Below are 24,905 nucleotides of genomic sequence, written 5' to 3' on the forward strand. Positions count from 1 at the left end.
GAGAGAAGAAAGAACCAAGTCAGAGCTCGCTGTAATTTATAGCTTCTCAACCAAAAAAAAGACGCACGGAAATTACGCAAATTACGCACGGCTTCCAGTTTGGATGTCTTTGTTTCAGACTTGTGTTGCCTCTTTGGGAATGTAGTTGCATTCTTGAGAACATATCAAGAAGCCATTTGTTGTTACTAGTTGATGAGAGAAGTGAAAGCCGTTGAGGCTCCGTTTCCTGTTTGCCAGCGCGCTGCAGCTGGCTGAAGAGCCCCGCAGGGCTGACTGAGCCGGTCCTCCTTCCCCGCTTCAGACCAGAGCCACTCCGCTGCCAGTCCGCTCACAAACTCGCTGGAAAAATGTGCGACCTGATGCCAGCATCCCAGCCCCCGGAGAAAATGGGCAAAATGAAAAAGTTGAGGAGAACTTTGTCCGAGAGTTTCAGGAGTATTGGTGAGTGTTTTTTCATTTTCCAGCCCTTTGTGCAAAGTGTGAGCAGAGAAATGTCTCCAGCGGCAGCAGCAGGCTGCTCCTTTCTGCTGAGGTGATGTCTGCCCACAGTTGGGGTTAGCAGCCATGGAAAAACTACATCAACTTGTCTTCATTTCCTTTTCCACTCCTTTTTTGTCTTTTTTAGAGACTCATAGTAAATTCTGTTAAGTTCATAAAGAGTGATGAGGAAATATGTTTGAAGGAAAAACAGATGGAATGTGCTCTGTTCCAATAAGGTCACATTGTTTCCGTTTATCATCATCATTATAGCTTTACAGAGTCATCATCATCAAAAGCATCATTGTATGCATCATGTATGAGATTCTCATGTATGTGCTTGACCTCAGCATAAAGTCAAAGTTATCTGGAGAAACATAGGTAACACTTTACAATTACCATCATTTATACATGGTAAATAGACCATTCATAAATGGTAAACAGATAGTTTATTAAAGTTTTATCATCATTTATAAACCGTATATATGCCATTTAGAATGGTCAATAGATAATTTTTTAATGTTGAACTATCATTTATAAATGGCAAATAGATGGTATATTCATGTAATTGATAGTTACTTTACCATTGACAAACAATTAAATTATAATTATTAGTTTATTCACAGTTTTGCACTCATAATAACATTTTTAACACAATATTAAGTATGTAAATGATTTAGAAATGATTCATATACCTTTAAGAAATTGGTTGAAAACATTTAAAGATTAAATATGTATATAGCACTTTGTAAATGGTTAATAAATGGTTTATAAACCATCTATAAACATCACTTAGATGATTATTGTAAAGTGTTACCGAAACATGTATGTCTTTTTCTATCAGTTTAGAATTTTTCTTTTTACGGTAAAGGATGTGAAGCTATGACGACCAGAACCTTAATCAGAGTCAGTTAATAGTAATACTTTATGAAGAAGGTCTTCAGAAAGTGAAAAACTACCATTAGAGTTTCCTTTAACTCAAGGTGACAACTGTCCCACATATTCATTTTACTATCACTTAAGATGAAGAAACTAAATGGCATCTGAAATCAGTAATAGTAATGAAATATTTCACAAAATGGAGACATAACATAAGTAGGTGTTGCTACAAGGTAATTCAATCTTCTTTTGTCAAAGTCAGCAAAATCTCTCCCTGAGCCTCAACACTATCCTGCTGCACTAATGCTCAGGACAGGAGGGAGGATATTTCAAATTTTACTTTGATATGACAGCTGGAGGTGACTGTGACTGAGAGCCCTTTTTCTTTTTCTTTCTTTTTTTCTTCTTCTCCCCTTTCTTTTATTAAATAAATAAATAATAAATGAATACATTTATTTATTTATATACTCATACTGGCAGAGTCCAGCTTTAAATGTAATTCTAAAATAAATGATTGTGATCGAGATATGTACTATATTGGGCATCATGTTGCTTATTGTTGGACATGTCTGCCAATTCTGATATACAGAATAAAATAATGGCTGCAGCTATAGAACCAATAGATTCCAGTTTCTCTGAGCTCTAGGTGAGGCCTTTTATACCATGAATGTAAAATATACTAAAAAGTTAATACAGAGTCCAGCTTGACTTATTCAGATTGTTTGGTTGCCAAAACCGCATTAAATTCTGACTTAAAAAAAAGTCTGAAACGATTAATTGAATATCAAAATTGTTGGCAGTAGTGATCTGTTAATTGGCTCGTTGATTTATGAAATAATCTTTTCAGTATTCTATGAAATTGGACTATAACAATAAGTCAGTATGCCTCTGATTCATAGTAATGTTGTGAAAATGTGGGTGATGGTTTTGTGCAAACTAAGGCCCCGTTTACACAAGGAAACTTGCGGGTAAAAAAGACAAAATATTTTATGGGAAGTGCCTTTTGTTTAGACAGTTACAGCGTTTTTGGGGCTTAAAAGCGCAAAAATCTGAAACCAGCCTCCAGAGTGTTAAACTGTAATTCGCTCCACCGTAGCGTGTCCGTCTACACTGCCAAGACACAAAACTCTGCTCAGATCTGCTCACGTCACGTATGCGTTTACGTCACATACATGTGCCAGTACAGGGAAATAAACAAACATGTGGGATTATTTCCATGCGTGGGACCTTCAAGCTGCTCTGGCAGCTCTAATAAACTTATAGGAGTCTTTCCACCAAATGTACAGGATATGTACAGATAGTATTAGTGAACAGAGAAGGATCTGTAATTACCTCTATCACATTTTGGTTGCACCAATTGGTGGGAGGCGAGCCAGACGGCTTTGGACGAGACCTGGGAGATCTAGTGATGGTGGATAACTTTGTGGAAGGAGTAGCTGATGAAAATGCGTGGTGTTAAAACTTCCACATGCCCAAAGATGGTCTTATGGCTTTAAGTGATGCCGCCTGGCATGCATACCCAATCACATTCACACACTTTAGCGTCACCGTATGCAGCAGATTTCCTCCTGAAAATGCCCGTCTAAACACGGAATGACGCCATTTTTGCGTCTTCTGTTCAGACCGTCATCATGTAAACGTAGCCTAAAGTTAAATCCCTGCATCAGCATTGTCATCATTATCGTCTCTTTTCACTCCTAGTTTTAAATTGACTTTTTATCCAATAATGAATGCTCTGCTACTAAAGTAGCCTAGTATGTGACTCTGTGAACAAAATCCTCACGCACACTCACTAATGTCACTGGTTGTCAAGGTGCAACCGTCTTTCCTCATATCATTTTTCTTTCTCTCCCTCTCCTACACACACACACACACACACACACAGAAGCATGGCAGAGATTTTCAGTTCAGTGGCCTTAGAAGCAGTGTGTGTAGAGAATGAATAGCTGGATGCAGCCTAGAAGAGAAGATGAGAAATGAACACAAGTGAGTTTGGGTCGATGTTGGGAGAGAAGAAAGATTGGCATTGACTTTTGTGCTGTGCTGACGCTCATCTCCTATTGGCCATCTTTCCCTCCATCTAAATCGACACATCTGAGCACAATCAAGCTCTTGCCCTTCTCGGATGCTTTAACAAAGCACAGTCAAGGGCCAGTTTTATTGTTTATGTCCTTGTAACAGTGTTGATCCAACTGGTCCCAGTGGGCAGGGCTGCATCACGTGTCAGATTATGGCATGATGCATTTGGGATGCTTCAAACCTGATTAGTGGACTGATGCAGGATTTCTTAACCTTTTCGAGCCCTGGTTTGACCCTCAGGAACTGACTCGTTCATATGTTCGTCATGTAAATGTGCAGGTAGAAATGTTCTGATACCATTTTTTCCTCCCGATACCGATTTAGATACTTGTGCTGTGGGTATCAGCCGATACCAAGTACCGATCCGATACCAGTATGTTATAAAAAAATATCATCCTACACCTGCATGACTATGATATGATTATCATTGTGGTAATACAGCAGATTCAAGCCATTTATTAGTATACAAAACAGTAGTGCAACAGCAACTTATATAAATAAATCAAACCCCCAGAGAACCCTTTTTGCCCTAAAAGCCTAAATTTGGTGTCTCTCTCACATTCTTATGCCACTATTCCATCTGAATCATTGTATATTTTAGAGAATTATTGTAAAGGAGAATAAGGGTTCTTCTATGTTTTATTTAAGGCATCTCATTTTGACAGTCTTCTTGTAATTTCTGTGGTGGATTCTGCTAACAAATCCATGTGCTCGGATCACAATACCGATGCCAGCATTTTCGGCAGTATCGGAGCAATTTCCGATACTGTGGTGTCGGAATCATAACAACTCTATGTGCAGGTGGCATGTTGTTTTTTCAAGAGCATGAAGAAAGCCCCACATGGGCAATATGAAAATGCTGGGACATTTTAAACCCCCTTTAATACATTTTTATTCAAAGTATATCAAAAATCAAATAAATATCCTGTGGTCCTATCAAAAAGGGACATGTGGCCTTGACTCCAAGATTAAATTCTGCAATTTACCACAACACATCTACAGTAACATCAAAATTTTGATGAACATTGGATTTTTGACGACATAAATATCAGTCTGGGTTGTTTGTAGAACCCGACCGATATGATATTTCTTGATACTGACACAGATACCAACTTTAGAGGGAAAAAGTCACCAAGGACCAACATGATGGCTGATTTTTTTTTGTGCTTCAATAGATCTTTTCTATGTGGATTGTTCACAGATTATGCACAGATATGACTCTGCAAAGGTACTCAAAGTTGTTTTTTTTTTTTTTTAAACAAACAACATTCTTAAAGAAGAACATTTTTATATATTGGTATACGCTGTACATTCAGTGTATTACATCACCATCCATTTAGAAGTGGTCCCAAACCTTACTTCTCTTTCCTGACGCTTTTCAGCCATCTTTAGAGGAAAGAACATTTTATTTGTCCTACACAATGTGATGATGACACCATGTCTAAGTCACCTCAAGCATTGCTTTATGTTCTACAAAAAAAGTTTTCATGTCAGTCCACATCAGATAACTATACGCAGATACCAATAAATGTCTGTGATAAGCTAATATGGGGGTGTGTAGCAAGTTGGGTGTCAATCGAGCATAAAATGTGGAGGAAATAGGTTTAATTAGTTTTACAATGTCTGAAATTTTTCCACTAGGGGGAAAAGTGGCCACCAGGAAAGTCTCAGGCCACGCCCTCTCAAAAGTCCTCTCACTCTGTGTGTCTCCATTACAAATTAGCCCCCAGAGGGATTTAGAGACTCCGGAGGTGACGTATGGGTTTAACCGTCGCTAACTGTGCACAATGTCTGCAGCTGAAAGCAGCATGGCTAATTATGCACAGAGTCTCCACTGATCATAAACATAGTGATTGTGAATTAAGGGCATGGCCAACTGTGCACAGAGTGTCTGGTGCTTCTTGCAAACAAACAGAGATCGCCAAGTGAACACCTCCTGTAGCAGCAGCACATACACACTGTACTGCTACAGAGCTAACTGTTAGCCTGTTAGCAATTTGCAGACTGGACGCTAAGGGGTTAACATCCCCTCTGGCTCTGCAGCTGGGGGAGACTGCTGCAGGAGGACTGTGCCGCTTCGACTCGTTCTTAATCTTCTTAACAAGCCTCTGGCTGCGGGGGCGGAGGTTCGTTAAGAAAAGTAAGAAGTTGCTGGATTTGTCTTCAGTCGCTTTTTTTAAAATAGTCGCTAAGGGGGTCTGAAAAGGCGCTAAATTCAGCAACAAAGTTGCTAAATTGGCAACACTGCTTTGCCGGCTTTTACAAATGGCGTGTGTTGTTGTCGTGTAGAGTACTATGTCACACCCTGCTTAGCGATCTATCCAATCAGTAACCAGGCTGTTTTCAGGGGAGAAAAAAGACCCTGCTCTTCAACAGGGACTAAAAAAGTCCCGACAAAAGCCGGCTCCGGACTGCTCGTATTCAAATTAGGGGTGTCTCATTCCGGGTATTGCCCAGTAGTGGAAACAGCCCTCATGTGGCTGCCGTTTTAAGATGTGGATGAGCCATTAAGTGGCATGTTCCCATCCTACACCATCGCACCCCTTTGCCTCAGGAGAAACTTGTTATCTGGTTAATAGGTAGCAATCTATAGGCGGTCCGTACAAAATCGACCCTTTGTCATGCAAGATTTATTTTGTTGTTTGTAGTTTTTCAGGTGTTTGGACTTCGATCTTTAAAAAAACATCCTAAAAGTGGACATAAACTGTTTTCACATGTAAAATATGTTTCTTAAGAATGAGAAAGGATTTCTACTGATGTGACAATGAAATAAGCGTTCCTGGAGAGGAGCTTTTGTGCTCAGTAGAAAGCTACCACTCTTCTGCAGATAAAACATTGGGGGAAGGTACTTTAAGTGGATTTATCAGCACATCTCTGATGTTAATTTACCATTGAAAACATCTTCTCTCTGGGACGGTTTGGCTTCTTAATGCTATCCTCATAGCTTTGATCAAAAGACAAATCCTTCAAGTGGAAGATACAGTATGAATACCTGTAGAAGCAGTAATGAGATGTTGTGGGTTTTAAGGCAGAAGTGGATTTTTTTTGTCATTTTCTTTTTCTGCAGTGAGTTTGGGCAAAACAGTCTTCTTTTTCCTCTATCATTTGACATCTCCTTCTTCTCATTTCCTTCTGATTGTGTTATTATCTGTATGTGCTCTGGAAATAAATATAGTATAAAGATCATTTGCAGTGAGAGACTGCTCTGACAGCATCTCAGCAGCGTCAAAATGTAAATGCTTTGACATGCTTCACCAAGTGCCGCTAACGCTTTCCTTCAGCACAAATAAGGGATAATTATTGGATGTTTTTCTGAAGAGTTTTCAAAATAAATGTATAGTAGCACATATTTCCAGCACTGGTTGGTTTTAACATGTATATGTAGAATGTGGCATTAATGCCCACAACTAGTGATTGTCTCTTTGCAAGTGAAATACTGTCATGGGTAAAATCTTTCAAAAATCCTCATTGTTTTAGAGATAGATCAGAAGATGTGTACCGCTCTCATAACTGTTTGGTAGGAATGAAGCTAGAGATTCATATTAAGTAGGGTTGGCCAACGCATCAACCTCATCTATTAGGTAAATACGTTGATTTATGTAACGCACGTCGATGAGTCGTAAGTGAGCTGAATGATTGGAAACAGAAACTATGCTGAAAATTATTTCCCAAGTTTGCTGTGATTTCTGGGTGCGCTAATGTCTCTGTCCTCTCCACACACACACACACACGCACACACACACACACTTGTGTGTGTGTGCAGAGCGAATTACAGTGTTAATTTAGTAGAGAGGCCGAAGTGGAGACAGTGAAAGAGAGCGTGCAAGATTACGTCGCTCCTGCATAGGGTTGAAAATTTTGGGGTAAAATTCCAGATACTTTCCAAGTAGAACTTAATTTGAACAACAAAAACATGAAAGTTGAGTTAATTATTACTAATCCCCCCCTCCAAAAATCTCCAAAAAGTCCCATTCAAAATATGAACATGATGTGATGTAGGAATGCACACTGCATGTAGGGGGCGTGGTCCCAATAGCCCTGCAGTAAGCAGTGTGCTATGTGCATGTGATTGAGGAATAGCTAGTGAAGGGACAACGAAGCTTCCTGGACCATTTGCTTTATTTATTGAGCCCAGTATATGGCGGTCTTTTCTCAACAATGGGCTGAAAACACACTCAATTACTATTGCTAGAGCTAGAGCATTTTTTTTAAAAAGCCAAGAACGCCATCAAAAAAATAAAGCATATTAAGCAAATAAAGCAAATTCACGTTAATTCCCATGGAAAGTTTCCAACTTTGAAAATCAAATTGTCGGATCAGTCCAGTAGCTCGTTTTGCACAGTATTTGAAGTTCCTTAAATACAGTGGCATTGTTCAGGTGTTCTGTCAACACTCCATGGACCAATCCACCCACCTGCGGAAAGCCTTGAAAAAGGCTGTTGTTGAAGGATAAACACAGAGTTCTGATTAATATCCGTGCTTCCAGTTGTAATCTCTTCACAATACAATCTAGCTAGCGAAGGAGGAGGAGGGACGGATATGCATACAAAATTGTATTAATGGTGGCGTGAGCCGGGAAGACAGCTAATGTTAACGTAAGTTTAAGTGGTTAAAGCTTTTTACTGTATCATTGGCAGTCTTCAATTTAATATTGGACATAGTCGAACATGAATTGTATCAGATGCTTGTTGCCCTGTTGCAGAAGGTCAAGGTTCGAATCCCAGGACTGGCATTTGGAATTTCCCAGTTGCCAGGACTAAAAAGGGAACCTAGTCTTAAATGGAATGGCACTTTTTAATATTATGACACATACATATGAATTAGATTATATAAACATAGTTTAGTTTAGATAACTTTTTTCATCATCAACATTTAGAAACAAGTTACATTTGTGATAATTCTATATATGAATCTATGTGCAGACCTGAAGATTAATATCTAGAAAATATTTGCAATTTAATATGCAATATTAATTAATATTTAATTATTTTATTAATTTGTTCAGCTACAGTAGTTGTACATTTAGTACACCTAAATGAAAATTTGGAAAAATAGTTGAAAGTTGAAATGACAGTCTTTTGTATTCAATTACATTTTCCCCCAAAACATTGGAAATCTTCTTTGAATTCACATTTAAAAATGTAAAGATTATTTTAATTCCAAACATTTCACTTAACAATGTAAGATGTGTTTCATGTCCAGTGATGTCAGTCAGTGCCAAAGATGTATTGTCTACCTGCAGTCTAATCCATTGTATTGAGTGTGGATTTGCGGTGTGGTTAAGCTGTCTGGAGTGTTTGGGAAGTCTTTGGGGAATGTGTGTTTACTCACCCTCTAAGAAGAAGGAAGCAGCAGTTTAACGGCTCAGTGGCTGGCCTGACAATGCTTCCAAACACTCTTTATGACAGAAAAAAGTAATTTTACCACAAAGCAGCCCCAGAGCACTCTGTCCTCTGCCGTCTGTACTGCCTTTCTCATTAGGCAACATAATCATCATGAGGCGTTAATAACTGAAAATCATCATTTGCCTATTAATAATGTTCTCCACAAGCCTCTTGAGCTATGAGAGTGATTTGGAAATCAAAGCTGCAGAAACAAACGGTTTATTACCTTCTTCTCATAAATATGAAGGATATTGATGCTAAGTGCAACACTGGTTCCTCTGCTATCAATGTGAGGAGCACAGTGAATTATCATTGTGGATGTAGATGTAATAAATAACAATACATTTTTTTGAATACTTTTTGAAGGATTGTGGTAACACCATAGACTGTATATTAGGGTGTGACGATACACTCAGCTCACGAGACGAGACAAGACAAGATTTTAACCCATAAGAACCCACGGTGACACGGTTGTAACAAACCCTTTAAATCTTCTAGAATCTCCCATATTCAGCTTTATGCTTCACATTAACTCATTAAATCCCTAAGTGACACATACTCAACACCCTGGTGTGGTGGTAATGTGACTGTGACAAGAAGTGACTTCTTCAAAATGTGGCTGTGACTGGAAACAGAAATCTAAAAAAATCGTATTTTTTGTTACAAGGCTAAATTTAAACCCATTTTACTATTCTAATCCGTTAATAGGGTGTCCTGTATTGCATTTAACCCCATCAGAGTTTATTTGTTTTCATTTATTCTTGATTTATTATTATTTTGTTACTTAAAACCAAATCTGAAAAATAATTTGTTGTTATTGTCACAATTTTAATATATGTTGTGGAGATGCATAGCAAAAGGCAAATTTGTGTTTCTGTGAGCAGAAAAGGTGTCAAGTTTATTTATATTAAAATAACAAATATAAAAATAAATACCATGAACGCCCAATGCAACTTATATGTCACATCACAGATCTTTGACATTTAGGGGTAGAATTAAAAAAAACATCATAAATGTGGTCTATGTGGTCCACTTGGTCTGTGGTATATCCCCCATAATTTTCTTTTAAGGATAAATGGGTCTGGGTTCTTATGGGTTAAGAAAAAAACTACATTGACACAATACATGACTGGACCAACAGACTTATTTAACAGAGTTGCACATACATTTTGAAATTTTGAAAGTTTTATTTTAACTCTCTACATGCATGATGTAAGCATGAGCTTTTAATAAACTTCTTCTTCCACAAATTGAAACTAAAACTAAAATGTATTAAAGTTAAAATAAAATATTTCTTTCTTTTTTTCAAGTGCAAACAATATGAGCCGTGTTTCCTTTAGGGGGAAAGTGGCCACCAGGAAAGTCTCAGGCCACGCCCTCTCAAATGGCCGCTCACTCTGCGTGTCTCCGTTACAAAAAGGCCCCCAGAGGGATTTAGAGACTCTGGAGGTGACGTATGGATTTCTATTGTTGCGTAATGGCTTAGCGACAGTTTCGACCGTGATCACATAAGCGACAGATTAAACACATGAGAAGCAACTGTGGCCGCCGTCGCTAACTGTGCACACAATACATGCTGATCAAAACATAGCAGCATGGCTAATTATGCACAGTATATATATATACATATCAGTCTCCGCTGATCATAAACATATTGATCTTGAATTAACGAGCATAAATGACTGTTTTTGACTATTTATGACTATTTATTACCATCCATTCATCTACCTGCACTGCTGCTTTACTGTTCATTCTTTACTGTATATATTTATACAACATATTCATTCACTGTATATATCCTATAGCATATTCAAATTCATACCTGCACTATATCTATACTCTGTGTTTATATGTAAATACCTTGCACTTTACTACTCTGCACTTCTGGTTAGATGCTAAACTACATTTCGTTGTCCTAGTACTTGTACTCTGTTCAATGACAATAAAGTTGAATCTAATCTAATCTAATCTAATCGCTTACTGTGCACAGAGTGTCTGGTGCTTGTTGTAAACAAACAGAGATCGCTAAGTGAACACCTCCTGCAGCAGCAGCACATACACACTGTACTGCTACAGAGCTAACTGCTAGCCTGTTAGCAATTTGCAGACTCCAGCTCTGCAGCTGGGAGAGACTGCTGCAGGAGGACTGTGATGCTTCGATTTGTTCTTTACTCTTCTTAAGGAGCCGCCGGCCCCTGTGACTTCATTCTGGCTGCTTGCTGCTTCCCCTCCTTCAGGTCACAAATGGAAGTTTGGATAGCTCACAAATCTCGCCAGACAGATTTTTAACGCAATGAGAAATATCGTCAAGTTTAATCCTGTGAGATCTCGTCACACCCCTACTGTATATGAATAATGGATGTCACCAATTGGTTTGTGGACTGCCTGTTTGAAGCATTGAGTTTGCCGTTACGTCCATCGCCATCAATGTTTTTTGAAACCAGGAGGGACCATATTTGGACCGTGGAGGTGCAAGGGGTGGATTTATGGGAGTATCCAGAAATCAACTCTTAATGCTAAAACAAAATGTACGTTATTATCGTAAAAATTGGTTGGTGGACTACTGGTGTAGAAAGTGATTAGATATGCAGGAGAACCGCAATTTAAAATGGAAATATCGCAGACGATCAGGTTAATTTAATCGTGGTGGACAAAATCGTGATCATGATTAAAATTCGATTAATTGTGCAGCCCTAATATGTACTGTATATCAGTACAATATCTGGTGAACCTACTGGATAATGATAGACAATGAACACATATTAGTGCAAGTGTTAATACATGCAGAATACAGATTAGCCTCACTGATCAGGCCTCAGCCAGGTGTGAATGACATCTGTACAGTGTGACATCAAAAGAAATAAATCTGCTCGTGTTGAAATGTTGTGGAAAGCGTGGCAGACATTGCATATAAAGCCAGATTTTAATGTTGAATTGGTTGGTTCTGGCTAGAGCTGTGCCAAAATTTCTACCAGTTGAGTTCTCACGTACTGTTCGATGGGGGTCATGGCATCGGATTAATTACTAGACTAATTAAAGATGATAGGTTGGATATCTGGCCGTTCAGAAATGCTGGTCGGTTGTCTGCAGTGTGAGCAGCTCCACGGTCCAATTTCCCACATGGCTGCTGTCAAAAGATCTATTATAAACTGCAGTGAGCTTGTTTTAGCATTACCGGAGTAATATTTTAAATGCTGCCTGTGGTTAAAACTGTTGTCTTGACTAAGACTGCATTTTGCTGATGAAGACAGACCATATTATCTGTATTGCCGAGACATCTGGTCCATATTAGTATTATACCTTATTTTGACTTTTTGCTTTGCGTTTTTGGTATAATTGACCTACAATGGGCCATGTTTGTTCACAAGCCCCCCAGCAATGATTACTCTTTCAAGCTAATTTCTTCTATACTTTCTTGCAAGGGTTCTTACCTTCACAAACATAATCAGTCATTTCGTTTTCTTTGCAATATTGTACCTTGCATTTTTTCCCCTTTTTTCCAGGTATATATTCATAAAGCAAATAACAAACCGTAAGGTAAACAGACAAACATATATACGAGGCAAACTAGTATTTCCCAAATGAGGATCTCAAAGAAAAGAAATAAACAAACAAGCAAAAAAGAAAATAATAATAATAATAATAATAATAATAAAATAATAGAATAAACTAAAATAAACTAATGGGAAAATAAGGGGTGGTGCATGTATGCGTGTTAATTTACCTGTGTGTGTGTGTGTGCATGGAGTGTTAGTGTTTGGGTGGGGACCATTTAGTTCATCTCCTTAATTTGTTCATATCCTTTAATATTTCCACTGTTTTTATCAGCCTTTCTTTACAGTATAACTTATTCCAAATATGTATTTGTTCCCTATTTCTAAAAGTTAGTCTTTCCATCTCTAAAGTTTGTTCTGCTGTTAATACTCATGCTCTTAATTTTGGTGTATTTAATTGTTTCCATGCTTTAGTCACCTGCTTCATGGCGTTTACTCTCAGTATATTAAAAAAATAAATGTCCTTTGCTCTTATCTTTCGTTTTAAATAAATACCAAACCAATGTTGTACCTCAAGCTAATTTCTTGTAAAAACATTGTCATGTTGTTAATGTCACCTGAATTTGAGTGAATTAGAGTGTTCATTAATTGCGACATTGCAGTAAAACATCAATTTAATCAATGCTTGCTGTGTACGAGTGAACGAAAGAGTGGAATGTGTTCAAATCTGAAAAATTACGCTCTGCTTACAAGAATTTCAAATGTCTCTGGGGTTTTTTTGCCCATGCCCATGATAGTTAACATTGCTGCGTGGTAGGGTGGAATGGTATACAGAAGTCACAGTCTATTGTGTGTGAGTGAGACAGAGTTTTTTTCTTTCTTTCTGATATAGACAGAAGGGCACATTTCTCTATTACCATACTGGCATTGTTTCGAAGTAAAGAGGAGTGTAAAATGTATACGCTGTAGTGAATCGCAACTTGTTAATCAAAACTATTTTATTAGAATTTCAAATAATATAACCTAATATAGTAGCTGACTGCGTGGCCAACAGCCACACCGCGCAACAATGTTTTGTATTGTTGTTTACTGCATTCATAGTGTGTGGCTGTTACAAAATCCCACGCCACATCCGGACCGGATGCTGTGGCACACCGTTTGGGAACCACTGCTCTGACTCTTGAGGGTCTCCACCACTTGCCATACTCCTCCGTTATCTGACTGTCTAACTCAAAAAACTGTAGCGTACATCGACGGAGCTCGGCTGTCTACACGGCAATCAATAACTTCAGAAATAAGGCGGAGCTACACTGCCCTAAGCCTAACTGCAGTAACTACATTTTTGGTCAAAATTGAGTTTTAACTAAAAATGAACTCCTTGATGTCTGTTTTATCTTGTGACAAAGTTTTAGATTTCAATTTTGCTTTATTTCAGAGAAATAATTATATAAAAAACACAAAATCCAACTGAAAACCAAGCAGTAATTGCACTTACCACAGTCTGCTTTGGATATATATACTAATCTAAACATAAAAATAATAGAAATTATAAGTTTATGTGAAAGGGGAAATTATTATATAGATAGTGATGAAGTAAAAAAGTGAGATCAAATTATATTAAGACTAAAATATAACATTTCTTTATAATATTAAGTCTAAAATACACAAATATTTTAATATAGTTGTTTAACACTTATAAATGCACTTCTAAAAAAATCAATTTGAAAATATTTATTTACTGAAAACAAAATATAAAAGCTGAAAGAAGACAACAACATTGTAGTTACTTCACTCTGTTTTTGCATTACTATAAGTAATGATAAAAAAAATAACTTTTTACAGCAAAACCTGAGTGCAGAGTGCAACTACATTTTTGGGGTCAAAGGTCAAATATTCATCATGATTTTTGAGCATAAATATTACATCATCAATACATGTAGAAATAAGTGTCATATCACTTACCTACCTGTAGCCCATTTGTCTGGCCAGTTAAAAAATGCAGTTTTTGTCAGTTTTACCCTTTGTGTAGTTACTGCAGTTAGACTTTGTAGGGCAGTACAGTTTATGTGTCTGTAAGAAAATTGTGTGTTTGAAAGAAGTTCCGAATTACATTATTTAATTTTTGCACACAAGTTTTATTTATTGTTATCCCATGTATTCCATGTAAATTCATGCACTGTACCGTGACGTCTGTACTGTGTTGGTTTGGTACGAATACACGTACTGTTCAACCACTACTGCCTGGGTACAATATGTTAACCATGTTTCCATTCCTGTTGGTGCTCTCTGCCCTCCTGTGAAAAAACTCCATGAGAAAATTAAGTTGTGTTGGATTGCCCTGAACTCCCCTTGAGCTCAATCCTTACCTAGACCCACAACGCTTTAATTCAGAATAAATTTCAGTGGTAAGGTCCTGTGCTGTGCTACATCTCCACTATTAGATTTTTATTTTGTTCATTCTTCAAAAGATGTCAATGCAGGCAGTGTCTGATTCTCTCTTCCTTTCTTCTTTTGCAGCTTTCAAGAAAGAGGACAGCAGCTTTGATGAGGTAGGATGAAAACAAGTGATTTTAGGGAGCTTGTGACATCACTGGCCCAGTTTCAGAGCTATACTACAGTCTCATACTCTGTATTTTTGACAAAAATATTCATCAAGGTCACGTTGGCCAGATGTTGTCAGGACTGCATTGCAGTTGATTTATGTTTTTTTTCTGTGGATCCTGCTGTAAGTCAGTGCATATGGTGTGTAATATATTCATGTGTGGAGCATGGTGGTTTTCCCTCTCATCTCAGAGACGTCCCTATGGGTCAGTCGCCATCACAGGGCTCCTCTGGCCTGCCAAATGACACACCACCAAATCCAGATTGTCTCTGTATGAGTATACCCAGGGCTCCACACTCCTTTCACTGCTATCTCACAACTGTTTCAACACTGCAAAAAAGGTGTGTCTAAAAACAAGATAAAAACACTAAATCTGAGGGAAATGATCTTGCTGCATGGACAGATAATTCACCTTGACAAGATTTCTGAAATTAAGATTATTAAATCTAGAAATAAGCATGTTGAACGCTTAAAATAAGAAATTTACTCTTAAAACAAGATAAATTATCTAACACTTTTATATCTAAAGTTTTTTTATAATCTTGGTAAGAAACAAATAATTTGCACTGTTTTTATCAGCCTTTCTTTACAGTATAACTTATTCCAAATATGTATTTGTTCCCTATTTCTAAAAGTTAGTCTTTCCATCTCTAAACTTTGTTCTGCTGTTAATACCCATGCTCTTAATTTTGGTGTATTTAATTGTTTCCATGCTTTAGTCACCTGCTTCATGGTGGTTACTCTCAGTATATTAAAAAAAATACTCTCAGTATTAAGTTAAGAAATTAGCTCTTAAAACAAGATAAATTATCTAACACTTTTATATCTTAATTTTTTTTTTTATCTTGGTAAGAAACAAATAATTGTCAGGTCACTCTGCTCGGGCCAGTTCATCGCTGCTTGCAGCTTTAATTTATCTTGTTTTAAGAGTTAACCCTTTATCAGGCAAAGAACCATATTTGGTAACTTCAAATATGGGTCAAAAGCTGCCAATTATGTTGGAGCAGATGAAAACTCATGTTCAAAATAAAAAATAAAAGGCTGCCAGACCTTAGAGTATCTCTTAGTGTTGCCCTGCAAAGTAAATCTAAGATGTTCTAATTTAAGGTGTGCCATCACCTCCTCTACCCATCGTTAGTTGTGAGTTGGCGGTGCTGCCTTTATCCAGTTAAAATAAGATCAATCTCCTGGCCAACAATGAAGCTATTGCTATTGCTAATGCTAATGCTATTGCTTTCTTTGAGCAATCGTTAATTGTGTTTCCTCCAAAAATGGCTGCCAGAGGACCAGGCTCTATATTTTTATTATAGATGGATGAGAAGGTTTTGAAAATTTTGGTCCAAAAACTCTTTTAGCCTGGGACAAGACCAGAACATGTGGCATAAGTTGGCTGGCACCTGCTTACATCTAGGGCAAGTCGGATCTGCTCCCTGATAAATTCTTGCCAGTTTCTCCCTTGTGAAATGAAGTCTGAAGTAGCACCTTAAACTATATCAATCCGTGTCTAACACATGCAGAAGAAGAGTGTATTAGTTCTCCTGCCCATCTCCAATCAACCTCCGATATGTCCAACTCTAACTCTTCCTTCCATTTCCTTTTTATGTGATCAAGGGATGGGGAAGCAACCTTCTGGATATTCACATAAAGCATAGAAACCATCCCTTTAAGAGTCAGGTTCGTGTCCAATAACCCATCCATCCACCCACTCTGTGGTAATTCAAGGGATGAGGAGAATGTCTTTTTCACAAAATCTCGAATCTGAAAGTATCTGAGGTAGTTATTCTTTTCTGAGGTAGTTATTCTTTACTATAATACATATCATAATAATAATGACTCAATTGACCTCGATTTGCAATATAAAAATGAAACATTTTGCAAAAAGTCTTGTAATATCCTCCAATATCACTCCAGGGTTGATATTTTCAATTTCCAGGAGTGCCCTATAAATGGTTAATTTCTTATTTTAAGTGTTCAACATGCTTATTTCTAGATTTAAACAATCTTAATTTAAGAAATATTGTCAAGTGAAATTATCTGTCCATGCAGCAAGATCATTTCCCTCAGATTTAGTGTTTTTATCTTGTTTTTAGACACACCCTTTTGTGTCCAGTTTCATAATGCAATTCTTTTCTTCAACATTTATTTGTGTCTGGAAACCTTTTACTCAGTCACTCTCTTCTCTTTCTCTCCTTATTTTCCTTCTTTAAGATTTTCCATTATTAGTCCCGGGGAAATGTTCAACCTCTGCATTTAACCCGTAGAGACTGCTGAAACCAGTTCCATGGCCTCTCACTCATCACTGGTGACATTCCTCAGTATTCCCCCGTCGCCCCTTGCCTGAAAACCTCCTTCTCCCACTGCTCAGAAGTTCCTTTGCTACCAGTGTAAACAGCGACATTCCCCCAGTGGTCCTGGCAGCACGGCTCACTGAGCTTACTGACCGCAGCTGCATTTAGCAATTATCTGAGAGTGTGAGTCTCAATGTGAAATTAAAGCCATTATTAATGATGCAAGAGTGGGCAACAAACACCGGAAACTCCATTGACATCAGTTTATAGATAAAATAACCACACGTAAATGTCTGATCTAACAAACCTAACAAGTAAACAGGCTCCACCACACTGATACAAAAAGTAACCTTAGTATAAATGGTATGGCAAAACACTTAATACATTTATATTGGCTTATCGTATATATTGTTTGATTGCCCAGTTCTGAGAGCTTTGAGCACAAACTTGTGTTTTCCCAAAATAGTTTTTAATTGATCCTGCACTGTAAAAAAGGTGTCTAAAAACAAGATAAAAACACTAAATCTGATTTCTGACGTTTCAACATGCTTATTTATAGATTTAAAAATCTTAATTTAAGAAATCTTGTCAAGCTAAATTATCTGTCCATGCAGCAAGATCATCTCCCTCAGATTTAGTGTTTTTATCTTGTTTTTAGACACCTTTTTTGCAGTGTGTGGATTACTTTTACAGTCCTAGAAACACTTGATGGTGTTATTTTGCAGCCCTGTATAACAAATTGATTTTTTCCCATCCTCTCTGTTGTTTTATTTGGCTGGTTGATGAGCAGTCAATAAGTCGGAGGATACTGGGATGTTAGGTTTGTATTGACAGTGGAATTGTGTAAGGTTTCTTGGAGTCACAGAGTGAATGCACCTACTTTAGATGGCTATGTAAGTGGTGCTGTGGTGAAGTGTAGAGCTGCAACAATTTAATCAAATAAAGACAATAAGTCCAAATTCTCTGATTTCAGCTCCTTCAATGTGAATAATGAATTTTTTTTTTAAAGATATTTTTTGGGCCATTTTTGGGCTTCATTGATAGAGACAGAATAGAGGGGGAGACAGAGGGGAAGACGGGAAAGGGCTCAGAGTCGGATTCAAACCCGGGGGCAATGCCTCTATGGTAAGCGCTCTACCAGGTGTGCCACTGGGAACGCCCCCAATGTGAATATTTCTGGTTTCTTGATTCCTTTATGACAATAAACTGAATATCTCTTTGACTTGTGGACAAAACAAGAGATCTGAGGACGTCATCTTGTGGTTTGGGAAACGCTGATTGATATTTTTCAACATTTTATTGACCAAACAACTAATCGATTAATCGTTTAAATAATCAACAGATTAATCGATAATGCAAATAATCGTTAGTTGCAGCCCTAGTGAAGTGGTAGATCTTTCATTCTAGATGTGATAAACCTTCTGAGAGCCGGAACTGTGTTCAAGAGAGATGTGAGGGTAAAAACATCAGTACCACAATGATTATCACACTTCACATCATTAGTATTCAGACATGGTGTTTGTGTTTGCTATTTTCTTTATATCAGTAGATCTTATAAACACCTCCCAGTGATGAATGGAGAGATAAGAAGACTACTTTACAACTTCTAGGATTTGCTTTTTCTTTGCTCCAGATGATTTTATCTGAGTAAAGAAAAGTGTTGTTAATAGCAATATTATCCCTGAAATACAGTAAGGGCTTTCAGCATTATCTATTTAAATCTCATCTCGTCTTGTTTGAATCACCAAACTACAGAGCAGCTTCTTGTCTCAGGCTTTATGACTCCTCAACTTATCATCCATACTACATCATACATTTTCTGTTCTTTTGTGACAGAACTACCAAGGTTTTAATAGTTTGGGATTTTTCATTAATTTTAGTTTTAATTTCGTTGTGAATTTTTGTTTTCAAATTCAGTTAATTTTAATGAGTTTTTAGAGTGAATTTGCTAGTTTTACTTTAGTTTTTATTTTTTGGAAAATGCTTAGTGCTTAGTATTGCTTAGTATTAGTTTAGTTTTTATTAGTTTTAGTTTTTTGTAATGGGGTATTTGTGGGTGCCAGATTAAAAAAAAGTCACAATAAATGCCGGGGGCGGCTGTGGCTCAGTTGGTAGAGTTGGTTGGCCCCCAACCAAAGGGTTGGTGGTTCGATCCCTGACCGTCACAGCCTACATGTCGAAGTATCCTTGAGCAAGATACTGAACCCCAAATTGCTCTCGATGTGCTGTGTTCATCGGTGTGTGAATGAATTCCCAATGGTGTCAGGTGGCACCGTTTAGGGTAGCCTCTGCCACCAGTATGAATGTGTGTGTGAAAGGGTGAATGAGCGCAGTCTGTAGTGTAAAGCGCTTTGAGTGGTCGCAAAAAGCGACTAGAAAAGCGCTATATAAGTGCAGGTCCATTTACCAAATGTTTCCTTTATTTCCTTTGTCTGATCCATCTCAGCCCCAATAAGGTTATTAAGTCATAAAACCAGATAGATGAAATAGATTTCATATCAACCAAAAGGTTTATGTATGAAAAAAGTCAACAAAGACGAAAACTAAGGACATTTTCACGATAATTTTAGTTAGTTTTAGTTAGTTTTGTAACAACAAAATACAGTTTCAGGTAGTTATCGTTTTTTAAAAAACTCTAATTTTTATTTTAGTTAACGAAAATGTTTTTTCAATTCTAGTTTTCGTGATTGCGTTAGTTTCGTTAACTATAATAACCTTGGTGACTACAACTTACATTTTTTGCATAACCCTACATGTACAAGCACAATAAATAAACATTGAACCTTGATAAGTCCAAGAGAAACAGTTTGCTCTCATACTGCAGCCTCTTGCTGTGGGTGGTGTGGATGGGGAAATGAGGAATGCTACACTGCAAGATTTTCCCATTGAAAGGACTTTGGCAAATCTTTATTTTTGTTGGCAAAGGGACATGAGAGCTCAGATATCATGGATGTCACATTTGTTGACCAACAGGGCTATTTGTCAAGTTTCCTGTGATTATTTGGATAAGAAGATATAGCTCTTGTTCAGGAAGGGACTTTTGTGGTAAAACAACGTGAAGTAGACCGTTTCTAAAAGTCAGTGGCATGGGAATCAGCTTGGACCATTTGCTATAAATGGGCCTTGCTACTAAGGAAGAATGTAAAGAATCTGGGATGGAAAAATAGTCCTTCCTGTCTGGCAACATGATGTTTGCAAGATACTGAATGATAGCCTCCAGCTACAGTATGTGAACATACAGTATGGGGGTTTGGCTTCACACAGCTGAGTCTTATTGTATATGTGTTTCTGACAGAAGCAGACAGGGACTAGGAGCTTGAATCTGTTGAACTGATGATCATTCATCACAGTGAACAGGAAACTATGTGTCTGTTTAAGCCATAGAGATGTCTGCTACGAGCGAGAATTCGCAGAAAAAACTCTTTTCCTTCATAGGTTTTATGTCTTGACATAAAAAAATAAATGCACAGAAATCTGCATTACACTGTAAAAAAAACAAAAAAAACTGTTACGGTAAAAAAACGGCAGCTGTGGTTGCCAGAACTTTACAGTAACAAATACAGTGCAACTTTTTCTAGTATTACGGTAAAATGATATTGGCACTGTTGATTTCACGTTTAAGATTGACATTTTATTCAATTTTTTACGGTATAAATAAAAGTTTTTCCCATCAAAAGAAACGCTGTTTTGCCATATAATTGACAAGAAAATACTTGAAAAATGAAAACGCATAAATTAAAGATTTTACCATTAAATATGGTGTTTAGTAAATTTAACAGTGAGAAAAAATATTTTTACCAAAAATAAATGCAAAAATTACAGTGATGGGTTGTGTGTGTGTGTATATATATATATATATATATGTATGTATATATATATATATATATATATATATATATATATATATATATATAAAACAGTGTATTTTATAGTGGAGTAACAAACAAAACTGTAAAAAAATACTGTTTTGGCTGATATATACATTTATGGTGTTTCATTGTTACTGAAACTGAATTAACTTTATCATTTTACAGTGTTTTACTCTCATGGTCTACCAGTTTTTTTACCGTAAAACTACTGACATTTTTTACAGTGTGTGGTGGGCTTTGATTATTGATGCTTGTCTCTCTTCAAATCTGCTTTGTTTGTCTGATTTTGTTTTATACTTTATATTTTGATAAGTTGACAGAAGTGAGGTAATGAAGTTATTGTTAACCATCTTTTAACCATATTCTTCTCTTTTTCTGACTCTTCATCTCTCTCTTTATTTTCTCTCTGTTACACTTGATTATCGTTTCTCACTCAAATTGGAACTGAATAATCTTATGTGTCTGGTGTCTAGATCAAAAACTAATGCAACAAATACGTTTCTCAATTACTGGGAGCCCTTGGTGAATCCATTAAAAGCAAAACGATGTCATTCGGTTCAGGGAGCGTGAATCACAGTGAATTCTGTGGAAATCTGTGCTTTTTTGTCATGATTCATGCTGCTCTCATCAGTTTATGTCATATTTACCATCTTAAATCAATGAAATATGCTATTTCACCACGATACAGTATATACTCATTTACAGTTTTCTTTTAATGATATCCTTTGTGATTAACAAAACACAAAAGTCTCCTCGATAATTTTGAATGACACTATAATTCATTACAAATGTGGTTATATATTTTTTTGCTTTTGCCAAGCAAATGTGTGCCCTCTGCATCAGTTTATGGTGTAAATAAACTTGATTTATGTAAAGGAAAGCACAGGTGAAAGCGCCACGTGGCAATTCAAGTTATGAAAATATAATGGAATACAGTCTAATGCAGTAAAGCTCTCTGCATTTACAAGGTGCACCCGAATGCACCATCAAGTTCTTGTCTTTTATACAGTCTCTGGTCGTCGCCGCACATGTAAAGCTATGTTTTCCAAAGAATCAATCAAATCAAATCAAATCAAAATTACTTTATTTATTTTATAGGGTAAATTCAGTTAGTCTGGTAGAATCTCTGTCAGAATGAGACAGACCCATTTAGGCCTGAAACGACTGTAAAAGATGCCTGTAAAACCTCTGGGCGATTTTGAAAGAATCTCTAAAACCTGAAGTTTTTCTGGAAATTCAACAAGATTTTTCTACAGTGGCCCTGAAGTGCAAACCACACCACCAATTCACACAACACACCAGCAATTCACACAACACGCCAGCAATTCACACAACACACCAGCAATTCACACAACACGCCAGCAATTAGTCACAACGCACCAGTAATTCGCCACAATGCGCCAGCAATTCGCCACAACGCGCCAGCAATTCACATTTACATTTAGTCATTTAGCAGACGCTTTTATCCAAAGCGACTTACAGGAAGAGTAAAAGCAAACAGTCAAGGTATACTGCAATAAGAGCTATTAGTGCATCAATAAGTGCTAGTGACAATTCTATGAGGAGTAGAATTATTGTGTGGTCTAGGAGAGAAGATGCTCTCTGAAGAGCTGGGTCTTCAGGAGTTTTTTAAAGGTAGAGAGGGACGCCCCTGCTCTGGTAGGAACTCGCCACAACGCACCAGCAATTCGTCACAACGCACCAGCAATTCATCAAAAACGGAAAGGGTAGGTACATACACTGATCCTCCTCCTGATTGGTTCCTGCTGTCATTCGCTTCTCCATAGTCAAACCAGCTGCCCATATGTAGTGCGCCCGTATTGTGATATTTATGGTAAAGTCATTGAGCCAGTTCAGAGAGAGCTGACATGAAGGATAAACACTTTACTGTCATTCTTTCTCACTTAGCAGTATAAAACTCTTACCTGCAGAGAGGAGGTGAAGTGTTAACTTTACATGGACACTCCACGTGATATAATCAAATTGCGTCGCGCCGAAAATGTATTTGTTGTGTCGGCGAAATTCACAATACAATCCCCTTGTATATTAATTCATTCATATTAATTAATTCATTATATATATATATATATATATATATATATGGCTATATGGCTGGCTGGTTTGACTATGGAGAAGCGAATGACAGCAGGAACCAATCAGGAGGAAGATCAGTGTCCAATATGTACCTACCCTTTCTGTTTTGTTGAATTGCTGGTGTGTTGTGGCGAATTGCTGGTGCGTTGTGGCGAATTGCTGGCGCGTTGTGGTGAATTGCTGGCATGTTGTGGCGAATTGCTGGTGCGTTGTGGCAAATTGCGGGTGCGTTGTGGCGAATTGCTGGTGCGTTGTGGCGAATTGCTGGCGTGTTGTGGTGAATTGCTGGTGCATTGTGGCGAATTGCTGGCGCGTTGTGTGAATTGTTGGCGTGTTGTGGCGATTTGCTGGTGTGTTTTGCACTTCAGGGCCACCGTATTTTTCAGCCGCTGTAGCAGATAGAAATGCAATTCAAAAAGTGTTTTAGAGCTTATACCCGTGGCTTTCATGAGAAGTTGAGTTTATTAGTCCAAACCTTCAATAAAGTTTTTTAAAAAATCAACAAACTCAGCGAATGTTACATTTGACTGAATAAAGATCCTATGCATAATACTAATACATGCCCATTAGCAAGACGCAAACATGATATGACCATTGGAAGAAATAGACATAGTTCTCATTAGCCTACTGTAATAATAATACATTTTATATATTGCACTTACTGCCGAGCTCCCTCCGCTATTGTAGTCTTCCACCATGATTTCAAAGTTCTGGAAAAGTCCAATGTTGCATTGCGACACTCCCACAAGTATTCTGATCATGATTCTGATGCATTTCATTGGCCAAGAGACCGAAAATAGGTGGAAAAAAAATACAAATACGACCAAACGACATATCCGCTGTCCCGGTCTTAATGGTAGAATAACGCAAGAGCTTGGATGGTGTTGAATGCGCTTGAAAAATCAAAGAACATGATTCTCACATAAGCACCAGTTTATGCAAATGCATTCATTGCTTAAAAAAAAGTAATTAAAAGGTAATTTAAACTAAATTACAGACTTTGTTAGATTATTTATTATTATAAAGAATTATTCAAACTTAAATGTATATTTATACAGGAAGTAGGAAGTGACAGGAAGTAAAACAATCTGGGTTTCCAGTAGGGATTGGGCAGTTGTTGATCAGCTGTTGAGATAGGGAGAATAACAGTTTGTACATTTTTCAGCGGCGACACACACTGAAATAAGTCCTCACACTTTTCAGCTCCTAGGTCTTGTGATGGTAGGTGGTAATACTTCTATTACTATGTCATATAATTATGCTTGAACACGCAAACAGATGATTGCATTAACTATGACCTCTTACTCTCATCGTGAGATGATCTGCTGATAGAAGCTGAAAAGAATCAAAGTGGATAAAATGACTGACAGGATGTTTTCCTTAGTGAGACTGTCTCAAAGGGTGAATGACAGTTCGCATTTAGCAAACATTTTTCTCATATCATGAAGCCCTGATAGATTTAGAAATGCCTTTTATACTGTCTGTGACATTGCTTTACAACATCTCTCCAGTCAGAAACGTGACTGACTATTGGCTAAAGCTAAAGCATTACTCAATAGAACATTAGTATGCATAGAAGGCAAACCCGCAGCAGCAGAGCCCCTTTTAATTGATTTTTTTCTGGTTGAAGTTCAGTTACCGATGCTTATTTTGACGGCATTGAAAATTCCAATCAATGCGATGTGTTGGTAACGCTCCCTGAAATGACAAAGAAATAGCTGTTGATTAAAGCGCTCTCT

At 37.4% G+C, this 24,905-nt stretch overlaps 1 protein-coding gene across 1 annotated transcript in view; it reads left to right on the forward strand.

The window, feature by feature from the left end:
• The window catches only part of cdk14 (cyclin dependent kinase 14), a 296,637-nt gene continuing 271,732 nt past the window's right edge, over positions 1–24,905 (forward strand). The window contains exons 1-2 of the mRNA XM_059338824.1: positions 1–441; positions 14,831–14,862. Coding sequence (XP_059194807.1) covers positions 348–441; positions 14,831–14,862 — 126 coding nt within the window. The 5' untranslated portion in view covers positions 1–347. The remainder of the gene's footprint in view (positions 442–14,830; positions 14,863–24,905) is intronic.

Source organism: Centropristis striata, chromosome 8 (genome assembly GCF_030273125.1).
Source record: "Centropristis striata isolate RG_2023a ecotype Rhode Island chromosome 8, C.striata_1.0, whole genome shotgun sequence".
Classification (NCBI taxonomy): domain Eukaryota; kingdom Metazoa; phylum Chordata; class Actinopteri; order Perciformes; family Serranidae; genus Centropristis; species Centropristis striata.